This window comes from Haemorhous mexicanus, chromosome 1 (genome assembly GCF_027477595.1).
Source record: "Haemorhous mexicanus isolate bHaeMex1 chromosome 1, bHaeMex1.pri, whole genome shotgun sequence".
In the NCBI taxonomy this organism is placed as follows: Eukaryota; Metazoa; Chordata; class Aves; order Passeriformes; family Fringillidae; genus Haemorhous; species Haemorhous mexicanus.
The window spans coordinates 144,855,244-144,873,164 of NC_082341.1; the positions used below are offsets into that span (position 1 = coordinate 144,855,244).

Genomic DNA, 17,921 nt, shown 5'->3' on the forward strand with positions numbered 1-17,921 from the left:
GACACCTTTAGTTTAGTGTGGACAGATGTGGAACAATATGAGCAACTCCTGCTGCAGACAGCAGTGAACTCTTCCAAAAGACCTCCATCCAGTTCTGCTGTTCTCTGCAGCACCAACACCTTCAGCACAGACAACACCAGACTGGTGAACTGAATGAGCATTAGGCAGAGAAGGAAGTGGTACTGGGTCCCCAGATGAGTAAGGGATGTAAATGGAGCAAATAGGGTTAGGATTTACTTTTTGGAGTAGGGACAGTAAGAGAACATGATGAGAGAAAGAAGATATGTAACTTTTTGTGAGTAAATGTAACTTGCAAAGAATGCACTAGAAAGTACCTGTCTCAAAGATTACATTTGGAAATGTAAGCTATAGATAGAAATTTGTTTTCCAAGAAAAGAAATCACTTCAAACAGGGAGTTTTGTACTGTTTCATTATTTCAATGATACTAAAAGATACCTGAACCATCACTTATCCAAGCTAATACTGGAGCCTTTCTGAGCTGTATGGATAGCCATCACAGCATAAGAAATTCACCAAATACAAATTCTTATGAATCCTATATTCAATTCCAAGAATTCCGAAAGTAGCATCTTTTTGACTCTTTTTTGGTTCGGGAGTCCAAACAAAAAGAGGAAAACTAATTGCATGGAGAGACAACAACAATTATTATTCATTATTCATATGTCAGTCACAAAAACCTATTTTGGTTTGTATGCTTGGTGTTCTTCCTTTCAGCGAGTGGTAAAAATATTTTAGCTCTGAGGTTTGTCACTACTAAAAAGGTCGTTAGATTGCAATGCAAAGCTATATTATATTTAGGTTCTATACTGTAATTTCTTTGATGCAAAATGTCTAAAAGATATAGAAAATGCTACAATGTTACCTGTTTAATCCAGTGGCGATACTCATTAACACCAAAGGTTTTTTTCATCCAAAGGCCATAAATGTAACCAGAGATTCCCTTTAGCACCCATTCATCTGACCTAGTACAAGAAAGAAACATGAATTATATCACTTCAGAGGATATTTTGTAAGGGATGGTATTTTTGACCAGCTCAAAAATAGCCACAAATTTCAAGAGGTTGTATAACTTCTCTAAGTCAACAGAAGTCTGATGAGCTGTGAACCAATTTATGGAACTTGGCACCTGGACAGAACCAATGAAACTGAAAAGTCAGTGAAAAGTGAACTTTTACCACAGAAATCTAGATTAAAATAAAACCTATTTTAGCTGAAACAATAATAATAAACAGGTGGAAATGGACACTAAAGTTAAAGCAACTGCTAATTGATATGATCTTTATTTCTTGATACACAACTCTATGAAGTGCAGAAGACCTGGACAGCAAGTAGACAAAATACCTATCTCACAATTTGGTGGACACCCTTTTAAATACACCTTCTGTAAGTTATGTTCTAAGAGAGAAAAAACAGACAAAAACTACAACTAGATCATGATCATGTACTAGAACCTTAAACAGAAAAATGACATTGTACACAGGATATGATAAAGTAAGCAGAACAAGAACATATGAAAATGGAGTTATGAAGGTAGCAAAAATTGCCTTTATCACAGAAGTAGGCTAAAAATAAAGAAGAGAGCCACAGAAATTACAACAGTACAAACATCAATTTAAGAACATGTTGACTTCCCCTGTTTTTAAGACAAGTATGCTCTGGGACATAGACTTTTGCCATTAAAAAAAGTAATGGGCTACTTGTCCCCAGTAAATAAAGTGCATGCAAAAGGATTTAAGATAAATACTGATCAGAAGAGCAAGAGCCATTTGGGGAGACATGGAGTTATAGCCACCTTAGCAGGAATTTTCCTATTTGACAGTAATTTCTGCATTCTCCTCCCTGAAAAACTTAATTTATTAGTTCTGTGCTCTACAAGAACTTTGCATGCAGGCTGTACTTCATCATCCAAAATATCTAACAGAAACTGACTGATAATGCAAAAGAATTAGCTTTCTAAAATTTTCAGACACAAGGCACACTACAACATTCAGGAAGATATATTCAATATATACAATCTTTGGAGCTTTTATCTCTCATACTCTCCTTTCAAAACAACAAAAAATACTAATGGATTTTCATTTATTGAGCTTATTATTCTTACATTTTTCCCCATTTTTGCTTTCTTCTACAATTACTATTTTACTTATTTTTCTGATAAAATGTGATTTGCAACTTAAAATTTGAGCTTCCTAGATCCTCCCCATTTTCTGGAGAATACTATGGTAAAATACTTACCAGGACATTCTGGATATGAAACATCCAAAGAATTGCTGGGCCAGGGCCTGTGCCAAGCATCTCCTTGTCAGTGGAGTTTCATCTATAATCATTGCACTGTGCAAGAGATTTGTGCTGGACCCCCACAAAAAGAAAATAACACAACATGAGCATTGGCTCCAAAGAAACAAGAGACCTTACCTTAAAAACCAAAACAAGTGAAATAATTTCTTCACTGTTTTTTCAGTGGGATAGTAACATCTTTTTTAATTTTTTAATTTTTAATAATCTTAATGCAGGCAGACATCCTGCTATTATCATCTACACAGAACTCTCTATGGAGTCTAAGTAGTTTAATTGGTGACACTCACTTGGATTCCTGGTACCTTATTCCAGCACAATCATATTTCTGCACTTAATTTGAGATTAATTATTTCATGCATGGCATTTCTAATTCAGAAGGAAAATCACCGCCAGTTTTTTCTCAAAGTAAATGCAACATCTTTATAACGGATAAAAATGGAAATGGTGTTAAAGGCTATAATGTCAATAAAAACAAGCCTTTTCAAACTAGAAAGCCCAACAGGCTACAAAAATAACTAGTTTCACACTTTTCTCAACAGTCTTGGATCTAGAGCTTCTAGGCCCATGAATTTAGAAGGTGCAATTTTCTCAAATACTAACCTGAAAATACTCATGGATGCATAAGCAGCTACTTCAACATAAGCTTCATCTATGAAAACAGTCTTGAAACAGGAGTAAGGATAGCGGCAGGTAAGAATCTCCTCATAAAATTCAAACACCTCATGAAGGTATGATGTGGTATGTTTGAGCAGTGGGAGAAGTTGTGGTAAGCAAAAGTGAGTCACCTACAAACAAAGGAAAATTAGTTACAAGACCTATAAACATATTCAAATACATAAATATCAAGTATATTATATATCTCAGGGAAGAAACCCAATTTCAACTAAATTTGAACCATAAATTAAGACATAAATGGAATTGCTGCTTATTTAAAGGCTTTTTTTTTTTTTTTGGAGATAAATTTAAATGCAGGCATTACAAGACAAGCTTTATCATACAACTGTACTGATGAAGGCTGATCTAGAAATACCTATTCTTGGACTAATATATACTGACTGCAACGTGAAAAACCAGTAATTCTTTAGAAAAAAAGAAAAGGAGGCTTCTTTGATGAAGATTATTACCTCATGCATGTATGGATCAACGAGGATTTCAAAAGGTCCAATTGCCAAGGAGATGTTGGAAGCTGCAGTTGGAATAGTCAACATGTAATGAAAAGTCTTCTTTCTCATATCATGGGTGTATACAGTTTCCACCAAATCTCCATTTGAAACAGCCACCATTGCAGCATCTACAGTATACTCAAGTTTCCAGGTACACAACTCAGAATATGAATCCACACAAGGAAACCAAAATCTAGAAAAGTGAGGATTTGGGGGAAAATGGTTAACAATTACACTTAACAATTATACTCTTTTTCACAGGTGATTTTTCTTTCAAGTTCCAAACTATATCCCTAAATACTTTAAGAATATATGAATGTTGACATACTGACTTCTACAATACATTAACTTTATAAAGCTTTACAAGCTTTTTTTATCTTTGCCTCCTGTTTAGCTATAAAGACCAGACAGTCTAATTACTAGTCATTAGATGTTACTTCACATTGGTAAGCTCCTTTCAAGCACAAATTAAATTTTAGAATTTTTTAAACTTGAAATAATGAAAATAAATTATTTGTATTTCCTACATTTTGAGAATAAATAGGAAATACAAAGCTAACATTCAAAGACAATTTTCTTACCTTGTAGAATTTTGATAACCACATGAAAAGACATGAGCCCCTCTTTCTGCCATGTTGCCCTCCATGTCGGGTACCACAAAATGAAGGCCTCCTTTTGGCTGGTCCAGAGAAAAGTTTATATGCACCTTCAGGACTTTTAACTCTGCAGCACAAAGACCAAAACTGGAGTAAGTATATACAACTTACATGAAAGTTATCGTAGAATAGTAACTCAGTTTTGGACTCTAGGTCTTTGAAGACTATGTGATAACTTCATTCTCATGGACTTCCCAGTCCACCTACAAAGTACAGCTCAAACCTTACAAAACTGAGACCTCCCTAAGCACAACTTACAGGAGATGCATTTAAAAGAATCTTTATTAATTAATAAAAACTGCACTGGAGTCATATTTCATAGTCTAATTCCCCAGCAGTAAAGCATATTTATACAGACTGTATCCTAAACATGATCTCCTTGGCACTTTGCTGAAAAAATTTTCTCCAAAAACTCTATGAAGCAGGCACATTCTTAAAAGACAAATTATTGTTATTTGCAGCCACTTAAAATCTCTTATTACAGTTAGTACTTTTCCTGTAACTTAAGTGTCTTTGCTTTGGTTTAGTTTCACAGAAATCTCAATGAATAGACTGGCAAGCAAAGAAATTCAAGCATATGCTGAAATTTATCCCTCAAGTATCACCATATTTTGGCACTCAAACATTGAAAAGTGAAATTATACATGTTAGAATATTCTCCCTTCTACACTTGCATGTAAGGCAACAGGAACTTACATAAAAAATATAATAAACAAAAGTGTCTTTCCCATTAAGGTGCATCTGACAATACTGCATGAGTCAGCCTCATGATAGATTTGTTATTATTCTCTCAGAGGTCTCATAAATCCATGGGAAAAACCAATAGAACCATGCAATAAATAATATAAGAAACTAGTAAGATATCTGTAAGAAAATAATCAACACTGGAGTAACTTATTAAAACAGTTACATATTCCAGGATGCTAGTTTATAAAGGAGTCTACTTTCACTACCAAATTTAAAATGACCATTCCTCGAAGTGAGGTGGCATAAAATTAGTAGAGCTTTTTGTTGGATCATATATATTGTAAGCAGCTTCAAAATTACAATTTATCCCCCAGTACACTTCATTATTCCCACTTCCCCAAGTATTCTCCTGGGGTCATGACCACCCAAGAGTATGTTTGCATATAGTGTCAAGAAGCCTTGCAACACTTCTCTCTATTACCAAAAAGTGAACGTATTTTTCAGAATTCAAGTGGAGAGGAAAAAGGAAACAGTAATCACAAATTCATTAAATCATGTAACACTACTTCTATTCCTTCAAAGCTACTATCTTCCTAAGCAAACTTGCAGCTGACAACTCTGACATCTTAAATTAATTTTTCAGTATGGTCTCTTTACCATCAACATGTTTCCACAGCTCTGAGGGAACTTTAATGCAGAGCTCTCCATTTCCAGCATCCGGGTCCACAGCACTGACAGCGGCAGCATAGGCATTGGAGAAATAGTTGAGATTCCTCCTGTCAGAAATAGCCAGTTAATTCTTAAAGTACAGTTGTGCTGAACCACAAAAAACAACTTTGGAAGTTAAGACAATTTCTATACTGAATTTCAAGGTGCATGGACAACCAAGTGTTTTGTTTTGTTTTTAAAGGAGTGGAAGAGAAAAGGAGTAAAGATTAGATTTCAACAACCAGAACTTAAAATATGGCTCTTGCAGAAGTGATCTGTGACCAAAAAGATTTAAACAGTAATAACTCCCAATAAACTGAGAAATGCTCAGTCTTGTTTCCTTGCCAATAAGAGTAATAACTACATTTATTGGAACAGAAATGAAAAATCCTCATTTTTATTTTGTATGAAGCTGGTATCTTTATTCTAAAGCTCTGTCTTGAAAATCTGCTTCCTTATATATTGCAGTCTCGCTCTTATTTTGCTTTTCTAAATGTAAGATTTTAGCTTGGCAATAGTATTTTTCCCTTGATGGATAGAAATAGGGTTTTTTTAATGCAATTGTAAATAACACATAAAATATGTTAAGAGTTTTAGTCTTAATACACGCAGAAATATGTGCTATACTTTTTAGTTTCTAGCTATATTCAAAACATTCTTCTTTTTTAAAGTGTACCAATATTTAATTAAGATGCAAACACAATTTTTGTAATCAGGTTTGAGCAACTACATATCAATGTGGATTCCTTTGAACCCCTCAGGGAAATCCCCAGGGCCTTGTCCTGGAACAATATACCATAGAGCTTCCACCTAGGCTGAAAGAGAAGACTTCCCCATGGAGCCTCCCAACACTGATCCACCCCAGTTTTCATTCCCCATGTGTTCCTAATTCTTGTGGTTTCTCCTTTCCCTGTTTCCTCATTGGTTGTGGTACCCCTGGTGGCCAGCCCCATCTCCCCTGTAGGGCAATACCCTTTGTCCTGCCCTTTGCACCACCCCATGCCCTCAGACCATTGGCCACTGACCCCTACTTAACCTTCTGCACACCTCGTGGCTTGGTATTCTGTCCCTGATTTCCCCCCTGGCAGGCTGGAATAAACCTTGGCTGGAATTCAGCATACCAAAGGCCCTTCTGCCTCTCTCTGCTGAGCTAGCTGTGGTGAGCGGTGTGTGTGGACTTCACTGCTTTGCCTGAATGCTTACCCAAGCTGCTTTTCCACAGGAGATACTTATTGGGAAACAGGTAGCAGCATCCACCACCTAAACACCACACATATCAGCTGCTCATTAACTGCTCACTTCATTACAAAGTCAGATCATTACTTCAGTTATAACTTAGATTAATTGTTTTCTACTGAAATGTGCAGGAACAATATGTCTTCTGTTAAAGTACTTATGAGCAGGATGTTACCTTATTACTTAATGTGATTATATTTAACTACTGGAGTACAACCAGTCAACTTCAAAAAAACCCCGGCTTTTACAGCTTTATGTGATAGCTTTTACACTTTTTCAAAATGGATTTCTAAACTGTTGAAAGCATGAGAGCAAAACCTTTCTTAATTCTAATTCTCCACTACACACAGTTTTTCAAAAGCTTGCACAACTCTATACCTGAAGAGAAAGTGTTCGACTAACTTATAACCTTTTCCACAGAATTTAGGTACTGCTGATGAATCCAAGCACAAGCAGGACACAATCAAGCAAAAAAGCAGTCATGGAATCACAGAGCCACAGAACACTCTGGGTTGGAAGGGACCTCCCAAGGTATCTAGTCCAGCTTTCCCGGGGGAGGACAGGGACATCTTGCACTAGATGAGGTGGCTCAGAGTCCTGTCCAACCAGACCTTCAATGTTTCCAGGAATGGGGCATCTACCACCTACCTGGGAAACCAGTTCCAGGGCTCCCCTGCTCTCACAGTAAGAGAGTTCTTTCCTGCACCTGGTCCAAACCTACCTTGTTTTATTTTAAAACCATTACCCTTTGTCCTACTGTAACAAGCCCTACTAAAAAGTCTGCCCCATCCTTTTTATAAAGCCCCCTCTAAGTATTGAAAGGTTGCAATAAGATCTCCCTAGAGCTATTATCTTCTCCAGGCTGAACAACCCCAACTCTCTCAGCCTTTCCCCACAGACAGGTGCTGCATCCCTCTTACCATCCTCATGGCCTCCTCTGGATCTGCTGCAACAGATGAACGATTTTCTGTGCTGAGCGCCTCAGAGCTGGGTGCAGCACTGCAGGTGGGGTCTCACCAGAGCAGAGCAGAGAGGCAGAATCCCCTCCCTTGCCCTGCTGCCCACACTGCTGGTGATGCAGCCCAGAACACCGATGGCTTTTTGGGGTGCAAATGCACGTTGCCAGCTCATGCTGAGCCTCTCATCCATCAGCACCCTGAAGTTCTTCTCTGCAGGGCTACCTGCAATCCTGTCATCCCCCAGCCTGTACTGATACCAGGGGTTGTCCTGACCGAGGTGAAGGATTACTGCACCACAATGGAGTAAATTAACTTTCGGCTGGGGACTCCACCTTCCATGGAATCTGAAGTCTACACAAAGCAGACATGATCTCATTTCAGGACTTTGCTCTCATCTAACCAATCTCTATTCACCATCCACAGAGAAAACAACCCAAATTAAGTACCTTACTTGGAAGAACACAGTGTAATTAACCATGCCACCAGCAGCATTCTGTAAGTCTAGGTATGGCAAACACCCTGCTTAATATTCCAAGTCTTCCACAACTATAAAAAATATTGCTAAAACTCTGAAATATATTGAGAACATATTTTCATGTAGTTCTTCATCTTTGGCAATAATAGTGCACAAATTCCCTGGCACCACTACCAAGGCCGAGAATGTCAGGAGCAGTAAAATTTTCTACTTTGCTTGAAAGCTTCTGAATAGTAAATGGAACCATTTCAGTAGAGAAACTCACAAACCTCAAGTTTAAATATATTTTTCTTTTCCCTTTTCACACTTAACTATACCTAAAGGTAGGATATAATGCCAACAAGTTTTAAAAGGAAAAGATTGAATTTGTACCCTGGAATATAGTATAACTTCAGGTATGGATCCAGAACAATTCTAACCCACAAACTCCAGCTGATGCGCTGTCTCCTAGCCTCACTCATGTACCACTACTACCTCACCCACTAAGGAGATTACTGTTCATCTGATCCTGTAGGGATGCAGCTGAAGTGTCAAATGGGAAAATAAGTCCTTTTTTTCCTAATCAGGCAGCTTTCAGTTGGTTTACTTCCTTAAGCAAAGGAAGGATCTGTCATACTGAGGAGTCAAAGAATCTCCCTAAGTGAAGTTACTTTAAGCTGCCCTTCAAATGGCACCCTAGAAAGGCAAACAAATACCACTGGGAAAACTCAATTTAAAAAGAGTCTGCATGAGTAAGAACTATTAGTAATGAAAAAAAAAAGCTAACAACAGAAATCCTCGGTAACATTCTGTTAGACTGTGTTTAATTTTACTCCAAACTGTTTTTGAAAATTGACTATTATTGATGGGGGGGGGGAATCCCTTTCTTACACAGTAAGAATTTGATGAAACTTTGAGAATTGTGATGAGCTTGTGGCTACACTTTAAACGTCACTGGGTTCACAGACAGGAAAAGGTTATGATTTTACAGCAAAGTAGGGAGACTCCAGAGCTTAACATTTTGTGGAAAACAAGTCTATTCTTATATTTCTATTTTTGTGAAGTGTTCTAGTTCAAATGGGTGATTCACTGTAAAAGGAATCCATTAAAGGCATAGTACCACAGATTAATCTTTTTATAGATTGAACTATTCTCAATAAACTGCATATGGCCATTTTAAGAAAAACAGAGCACATGCCAAAAGTTACAGTCCAAGGAACAATGATAAATTTTCCTAATGCTAACTGTAGATTGACAGTGAAAAAAAAAATCAATATTCATGGTATTTTCCCAGCAGAGATACATTTCTGCTATCAGACTTCACCCCAAACACTGTTAATTACAGCCCAAGTGCATGCAGCTTGAGTGACTGTAAAGAAGAAATACTACAGAGATTTATTTTTTAATATTACTAATTGATTTCAAACTTTCCATAGCATTTCACATTAGCAGCTGCACCAGTGCTACAAATGTATGTGGCAATAATATAGTCTATAAACCACTGTTTTCCTACAGTACTTAACATCAACTTGGCAAAGGAAGTTATTTGCTCTGCCTGTAATTCATTACTCTTCATAACCAGTAATTCAATTACTATTTTACTTTGTTTTCCATATACAATAAGCACTTGATATTGGAGTACATACATGATATACCATGTAAAAGATATAATACATGCACATATAGGTGATTTATTATAGGGCAATGATGTGAACCTTTGCTGAAAAACCTAATTTTCATTCCTAGTCATGTTTAAGGGCTTTGTCACCTCTTTTCAAAAGTGCCCTGCACCTTTGTGTTGTGGTCTAGGAATTGTCCCGTTTAGTGTTTCCACTGAAACTACTTCAAACCACGTGCCACTCTATCCACCCTGCCCCTGTGGTGGGCCGCAGAGGAGAACTGGAGCCACAAAAGGTAAAGTTTATGGATTGAGATAAGAACAATTTACCAGAGACAGCAATGAAATAAGACAACAAACAGTACCAGTAACAATACCCAATGACAATGTGTATGAGAAAAGAGGACAATGTTTCACATGGTATTGCTCACCCTGGGTAACTCATGAAAATACCTGACCCCCTGCCATGCAATGGGATCTGGAAGCAAACCTTTCTCCCATCCCTGGAAAATCAGGCAAGGTGGTAGAGAATAATCTCCATGTCTTAGCCTTTCCCTGCTCCTGACTACTGCAAAAATGAACCCTGTCCTGGCCAGGACACTTTGTTTATTTCTAACAAAGTCTGTAATTAATTTTCAATTAGATGAGCATTATATCAGTGGCAATAAAGGCTATTTATTGCAGCAAGGCAACACATGTTCAGTCCACCAGAAATTTTTCTATTTTGTACAAAGTCTAAAGGCTTGATCATTGACTTCCCAGAAGAAAAAATACTACAAGAATGACATGCCCTTAAGGCTACCACATTGCTCTCTCTCATAGTTTATTGCTGCTTGTAACTAAAGCAACACAGAAGTCAGAGGATATCAGAACATCTTCATATTTGTAATATTTAAATACTACAGGTTTCAAGCTAAAATAAAAGACAAATGAACCAGCACTACACAGGAAAGCATTATGTGCACATTAGCTAGCTATACAAAAACATAGCTTCCTTTACACAATAATAACAGTAAAATGCAACAGCTTCTCAGCCTGGAATCCTAATTACCCCACAAAAGTGAAGCATGTAAGCAGGCACAACAGGATCATCACAAACTTCACTTACCACAGATCAAACCACTACACCCAAACTTACAGCCCAGAAAAAGCAAGCTCATTTCTCTTATACTCACAGAATTGAAAAACAACAATTTACAAGAAAAAGAAAGATGAGGAGGATAGACAACTGTAACACTCAAAAACAGCAGCCCCAAAAGATGACCCAAAGAGACACTCTCCAACACTATATGCAGTCTCCACAAGATTTGAAACTCTTCTCAAAAGCACAAGTAAAATGGGATTCTCTGCCATCTTGTGTACACGCAGTAAAGCACTGTGGATTATTTCATACCTTACACCCCTGTTCAGGCGTTTGCTCAGTCAGGAGGGAAGTGACTGCATCATCAAAGTTCATCCATCTATTCTGATATGAAAATGGCAAAGCTAAAAATATATTTAATGTGCTAACTAATGGCTTCTAACCTTTCCTACAAATTTCACAATTTTTTAATTACCTTTTTAGTAAGAGTTTTTCTAATATTCAGAGGAACTCAAAAAATACATGACTGAAAAAAATTTTCACCTTCTTCAACACTAAAAATGTGAAATGACAGAGACCACGTATCAATGATTTTTTTCCTCAAATATGCTAAAACCCAACAGTAATGTTTCAACTGAAAACAAGCTGAATATTTCAATTCAGAATACAAAGAGGTGATCTCACAGATCTCACCAAGAAGTAGCAAAGAAATCATAGTGAAGCCAGAATTCTGAAGACAGAATTGTGTCATAGATAAAGCTGAATTTCTCAATCCTCTTTTAATTGTTTTCTTGAATGCCAAAATTTGCACAACATAACAGTGAACCACTTCTCTTAACCTCCTATTAGCAAACACAACCTTTCAAGTCAGAGACACTGTAGCAGGTTCTAATCTTTACTCCATACAGAGTTTTCCATTTTAAATAGAATTCTGTTGCTAACTAAGGGAGTAAGAAATCTTCAGATTATTTTAATTTTGATACAATGGTAGGGAAGTGTCCATTAAATTAACAAATTTTCTAAATACTTATGCCCCAGAAAAGCTACTTGGAAAAAATTTCTTCACAGAAAAGACTGTAAAGGTTGGAACAGACCGCCCAGGGAAGCGGTGGAGTCACCATTCCTGAAAGTGCTCAAGAAACTTGTGGACATGACACCTGAAGACATGATTTACTGGTCATGGTGGTGCTGCATTGACACTTGGGACTGTCATATGACAATGATCTTATGGGTCTTTTCCAATTTCAATGCTTTAATGATTTAAAGTCTTTTAGAACACAACATCTAAGAAACTAAAAGCATTATCAAAACAAAAGAAAATATTTGTATATACAATCTTATAACCCAAACTTACACTTTTTACACACCACAGGGAAAACTAAAGATTGAAAACAATATATTTAAAATAAACAGGTTGCCAAGAACCATCTTAATTTCCCATTTACTAGTTCAACAGACTACTTAAGAAAACTGTGCAAAAGGTAATGATCCCTGTAAGATCAGAAACAATCAATCATGTCTAACCTATGTCCTGCTCAAAAGAATTGCTGCAGCTAGTTCAGCTGCAAGGGTACAAAAGACATCAACACCAAACTTGCCATAACAAATGAGAATTTGGAAGAGATGACCAGATGATTAGATATAAAGACTACTGTTATAGTAGTATGATTAGATATAAAGACTGAAGGCTACTGTCACAAACCACTGTTTCTAGAAGCAGTTTTTTGTAAAGAAGGGCAAAGAAAACAGAGTGATGATTTTTTTACAAATTTTTAGATTTTTAGTAATTCTGCTTGCAATCCTGCCTGAAGAGCAGAGATGCTGTATTTAACTACCCAACTGTGACCAGGTATTTCAATGGAAAAAACACAGCTAACTTTATCCACATTTTGTAACTCACATTGCCTTTATTTAACTTCTGAGTTACAGAAACAGGCATAGTTTTTTGTTATGAATATTTAGTGACCTCTGTCTTTCATAACTATGAATAACATACGAGTTATAAAGTAGAGAGATTTTCCATTAAGTTTGAATAGTTTGAACAAAAAACCCCTCACCTTCTCCACAAAATGATAGAATTCTCTCTCCTAATCCCTTTTTTAACATAATGGGAGTGCTCACTCTGATCATTTGAAATGCTGCTCCTTTTTCACATCTTCCAGGAGTTACACGGGATTCCAGTTATTACAGAATCACAGAATGACTGAGGTTGGAAGCAATTTCTGAAGGTCCTCTAGTCCAATCCCTCAGTTCTCACAGGGTTACCTATAACCATTTGCTCAGGAGCATGTCCAGATGACTTCAATATTTCCAAGGACAGACATTGCACAGTCTCTCTGAATAAACTGTCCCAGTGTTCAGTCACCCTCACAGTAAAAACTGCTTCTTGATGTTCAGAGGGAACCTCCTATGTCCCAGTTTGTGCCCACTGTGTCTGCTCCTGTCAGTGGATGTAAGTTAAAATACATGAAATTCTATCAGAACACGAGAAAATGCTTTTTACTGTGAAAGTCATCAACACTGGAGAAAGTTGCCTGGAGAGACTGCAGAGATTCCACCCCCAAAGATACTCAAAACCCAAACGGACACAGCCCTGTGCAACGGACTCTACCTGACTCCATGTGAGGGGACCTGGACTAGATGATTTCATCCAGTCTTTTGCAGCCTAAAGGTTTTTGCAGCCTAAAGCTGATTTTTTTATCAGCTGCTGTTAAACAACACTTTCACTAGAAGTTTTTTAACAATTCAGCAAATTGTAAATTCAACCAAGCCAGCCAAAAGAAGGTGTGAGAATACGAATGTTCCAACAAACCTAAAGAGAATATCTAGGGAAAACATATGCCTATCACGCTCTTACCAAAAATGAAATGGCTACAAGATCTTTTGCTAAAGCCCCTTCCCATATCAGTTCCCTAGAACATGCAGGATGCCACATGATTTTAAACATACTCTTCAATATGAGACTCTGAAGAAATTTGAAACTTTTCCTTTCAAATTTTCAAGTGAGTTCAGATTCTACAACTGTTATCTACAACAAATAACAAAAGTTTGATTCCTTAGGAAAGGCCAAAAGCTTCACTTTCTAGCTCTTCACAACAATCTAGGATCCCTGCAATAAGAATTCTGAATTTTTGACATAATGAGCAATAGTGTCAACAACAAAAACATCAAGTCACAAAGCAAACAGAATTACAGAATTAATATACTCAAGCGGTTCAGTATCAAAACTCAAAGAAAATTGCATAACTCTGATAATAAATTCAGTGTTCTATATAAATGAACACTGTATTTGCAAACTGAATCACTGACGCTCTTGCATAACTGATGAATAAAGGAATACAAAGCATCTGTCTCAAGCATGCAGATCAAATTCAAGGCCTTTTTTCCCCATGAAGTACTTCATAGAAAAATTTTTGACACTTTCACAAAACAATACAAAGATATATTAGCACAAGAAATTCTAAAGAAGACTAGTGTAAGAGTCAAAATTATTGCCAAAATATTTCCCCAAAATTAGACCAGACCAAAAGTTACCATTAGGAAATTACCAGGTAAAACTTGACTGTAAAAGAGAATAGGTTATACTTAAGAGCAACAGAAAACACTACATCTGCAGAGTCTTAAATACACTACTTACTGCTTTGACTCATGGTGACAGACCTCCAGTGTTGGATCATTATAGATGAAAGCTGCTTCTAAATCATTGACCCTCACTCTGTAAATCCGGCACTGTTTACTGTTCAGCTTAATTCTGTTCAGGTTTGCCACTGTGGGAAATATTGTGAGTTCCACATAACCCTATGAAAACACAAATCAAAATAACAACTTAAAAACTAGAGAGATATAAAAAATTATTACTAATACAATTTTAAAAAATCACTGGTATAAAGATGATATTTTCATATTTAAAAAGGAAAATAATTGCCCTTTAGATTTTCTACATTTTCTTTCATGCCATTTAACAGGTGAATTTTCACAGCTGTAAATGAAACAGACAAAACAAAAAATTCAATGTGACTGACAATCATGCCTGTTTTACTGGAAAAAATCTGCCTCTATTGACTAGATTTCAAGTTATTAGCATTATTATGTTTTGGTATTTGAACTTGAGACAAGAATTCTTAAAACCTAAGCAGAATCCTTTTAGACAGATATATAAATTGACAAAGACCCTTGAAGACTTTGGGGGTCTGAAATGATCGAAGTCTCTTCAAAGCCCAAGTGAACTCACATACAAGGCAAAAAATCTTCAAGCCTATCCCAAACATCAGCTAACACAGTGTGAGCATGAATTTTGAACCGCAAATTGCTCTGTAATACTTACAATGCAGCAGCTTTCATTTAGAAATCTTTTTTGAGAAGTGCTCACAATTGGAAGGAATTTTATCTCAAGCAAGGACAGACTTATGAGAAGCATCAGATTAGAAAGTATAGCATATGAAGTAGCTGAACAGCATAATTAGCTTGTGAGTGCAGTTTTTTCCTCTAAAAGAATGAAGAAAACCCAGACACTTAGTTTCTACTTCACACTTTATTAAGAAATACTTACTACAACAGACTTTCTCTGAAAATTTATGTTGTTGATACAAACTACCTGATGAGTTGTGCTGGAAGAAAAAAACAAAAAAAAAGGTAAGGTTTTGCACAAATGCCAGCATTTAAAATAATACTTTAACCCAGTTTAACAGAGAGTCACACAGGATATATGTACATAAATACTGCAAATAGAATATACTTCTATAAAAATCATTAATGATTGTCTCAATCTTTTATGAGGTCTAAACCAAATAATGAAGTTACCCAAAATGTCAGGAAAGTCCCCCCAAAAATCAAACACAGTCTCATATCAGGATGAACATTACCACTAATACAGGAAGATAACATAATTTTTGAACAACACCTATTTGTATGTAAAAATAAAGCATTACAAATGGCAGTGTCCAGGTCTAACAGTGTAGTGATGAGCAGTATCAGTAATGGCATGAAGTATAAGACTTGCAATCAGAGACCTGTGGAAAGGTTACCTGGAGAGTTGACATACATAATTTATATATGCAGGTATTACACATTAAAAGATACAGTATGTGCTTTTACAATTAGCATGCCATAAAAATTTATAATTTAAAATAATGCTAATACATGAATCAAGATAGGTATTTTGTACTAGTGAAATGCATTTGCTTAAATTTTGAGTGATGCATTAGAACTCCTGGCAAATAAATCTGATTTAAAAGGCAGGAGATAATATAATGCGAACTTTTTAAAAATCCTGTAAGTTATTTCTATGTATTTTCCTGTAGTGGGTCATCTTTACAGTAGTGCATTTATTGACTCAAAACAGAACCTTGAAATAATTCAACTTCTATGGCACATCATACCTTATCTGAACATATCCTGTGCATTAAGAAGTGACATTGCTTCAGGTGAGATAAAAAATTCTTACAAGAGAATTACATCTAAAAATGGATTCAGACACTACTTACATTAAGTGTGTACGAGAAGACTGATCCTACTTAGAAATACATTTGTGTAACACCTTTATAAAGGAATCAAAGAGGTATAACAAGAAATCCATTAAAATATACTGAAATTCACCACCAACTGCTTTGTAGTTTGGTTACAACCCAAATAGTGAATGTGTGAAAACAAAGCTTAACAAAGCAGCTTGCTGCAAAGGCAAGCATTTTTTTACAAAAAAAAAGCCCTTAAGTCAAAAGGGCTTTTTGACACAGCAGTACACATGGAACATCGCAGTACTGTCTTTAGAACTGACACTGTGTGAAGAGATGTCCAAAGTTTGAAGAGCATAATTAAAATATCTTCGTGAGACTGCATGGTTGACAGACTTGCTGCCCATTTACACATTCAAACAAATATCTGCAACACACATTTTCTGAATGTAAGCTACACGACAAGCAACACTCCTTCTTAAATAAATCGTTATTAATCAGCCTTTGGCCTGATTCAGTGTACACTGGTTTGAAGTATAGCAATTAAAAAAAAAAATGGATACTTATAATTTATAGGGTCTTGGACTTTCAAATCCTTTGTCTCCTTTCTTCCTATTCATCCTGAACCGCAGCACTGAACACACTCTGCTGACCGTCAAACTGGCATCAACATCATCCTCACTCAGCGGGTCCTTCGATCTTCCCCCGTGTCACGCCGTATTTGATCTCTCATCTCCTCAGCGGATGTGTGACCCCCAGCAGTCAGGAATCCTCAGCTCCAGTGAGCGCCATCGCTACAGCACCACCACAAGCAGTGTTTGGACAAAACCTCCTGTGGGTGCACACGCAGCCCCTCTATCTGCTGGCGTTACGGAACCAGTCCAGAGGCGCTTCCTCTCCACGGGAACTACGGAAAACAACCGGCTCAGCGGGCAGTGGCGGCGAGAGCGACGGAATCAGGAGGGCCGCGGCCAGGACGGCCGGGCAGGCACCGGGGTCCGCGATCTTGGGAGCGCCGGCTGGGGCAGCGCCGTCCGCTGAAAGCTGGGAAAGGCGCAGAGGGTCGAGCGGGCCGGGCCTGGGGCAGGGTCAGCCCCGCGGGTCTCCCTCAGCAGCGCTCCCGCCGCGGCCCTTCCGCAGCCGCCGCCATCTTGGCAGTCACCTCCGACCCACGGGTGAGAGGTCACAGCCCGATTGACTGAGCTCTATCGCTTCAGCGGGAAAGGCTGGTGGAGTTTTCCTTTTTACAGAAAGGCAACTGCTTTTTACACGGGCAGCGGCGGCCGGAGAGAAGAAGAAAAAAAAAAAAAAAAAAAAAGGGAAGAATAAAATGACCCTCCCGAATAACCCAAAAGCCGAGAGAGTGGCCGCGCCGCGTCCCCGTGCGCAGGCGCCGCAGCTCGCGCAGGCGCGGGCGTGCGGAAGGCGGGAAGGGGCGGCGGGAGCGGCGCGCGCCCGGGAACCGGAGGCGGGACGGGAGCGCAGCGAGCTCCGCCTGCTCCCGCACGGGTGGCGCCACTGGTGGGAGCAGGAGCACGCGAGATAAAGTTCCTTCGTAACCAAGACTGCTATAAGTAACTTCAGATTCA

The 17,921-nt window shown here is 37.8% G+C and overlaps 1 protein-coding gene across 3 annotated transcripts in view; it reads right to left on the reverse strand.

Annotated features, from left to right (window-relative positions):
- The window catches only part of TAF2 (TATA-box binding protein associated factor 2), a 59,501-nt gene extending 42,468 nt beyond the window's left edge, over positions 1-17,033 (reverse strand). For 2 of the 3 annotated variants that reach the window (XM_059866004.1, XM_059865986.1), the window contains exons 1-9: positions 16,899-17,033; positions 15,432-15,485; positions 14,520-14,680; positions 5,484-5,602; positions 4,065-4,206; positions 3,445-3,676; positions 2,921-3,105; positions 2,258-2,371; positions 885-984 (exon numbers count right to left, since the gene is read on the reverse strand). In XM_059866004.1, the coding sequence (XP_059721987.1) occupies positions 885-984; positions 2,258-2,371; positions 2,921-3,105; positions 3,445-3,676; positions 4,065-4,206; positions 5,484-5,602; positions 14,520-14,680; positions 15,432-15,485; positions 16,899-16,952 (1,161 nt within the window). In that variant the 5' untranslated portion in view covers positions 16,953-17,033. The remainder of the gene's footprint in view (positions 1-884; positions 985-2,257; positions 2,372-2,920; positions 3,106-3,444; positions 3,677-4,064; positions 4,207-5,483; positions 5,603-14,519; positions 14,681-15,431; positions 15,486-16,898) is intronic. The other variant, XM_059865995.1, reaches the window with a different exon arrangement.
- Positions 17,034-17,921: the final 888 nt, after the last annotated feature.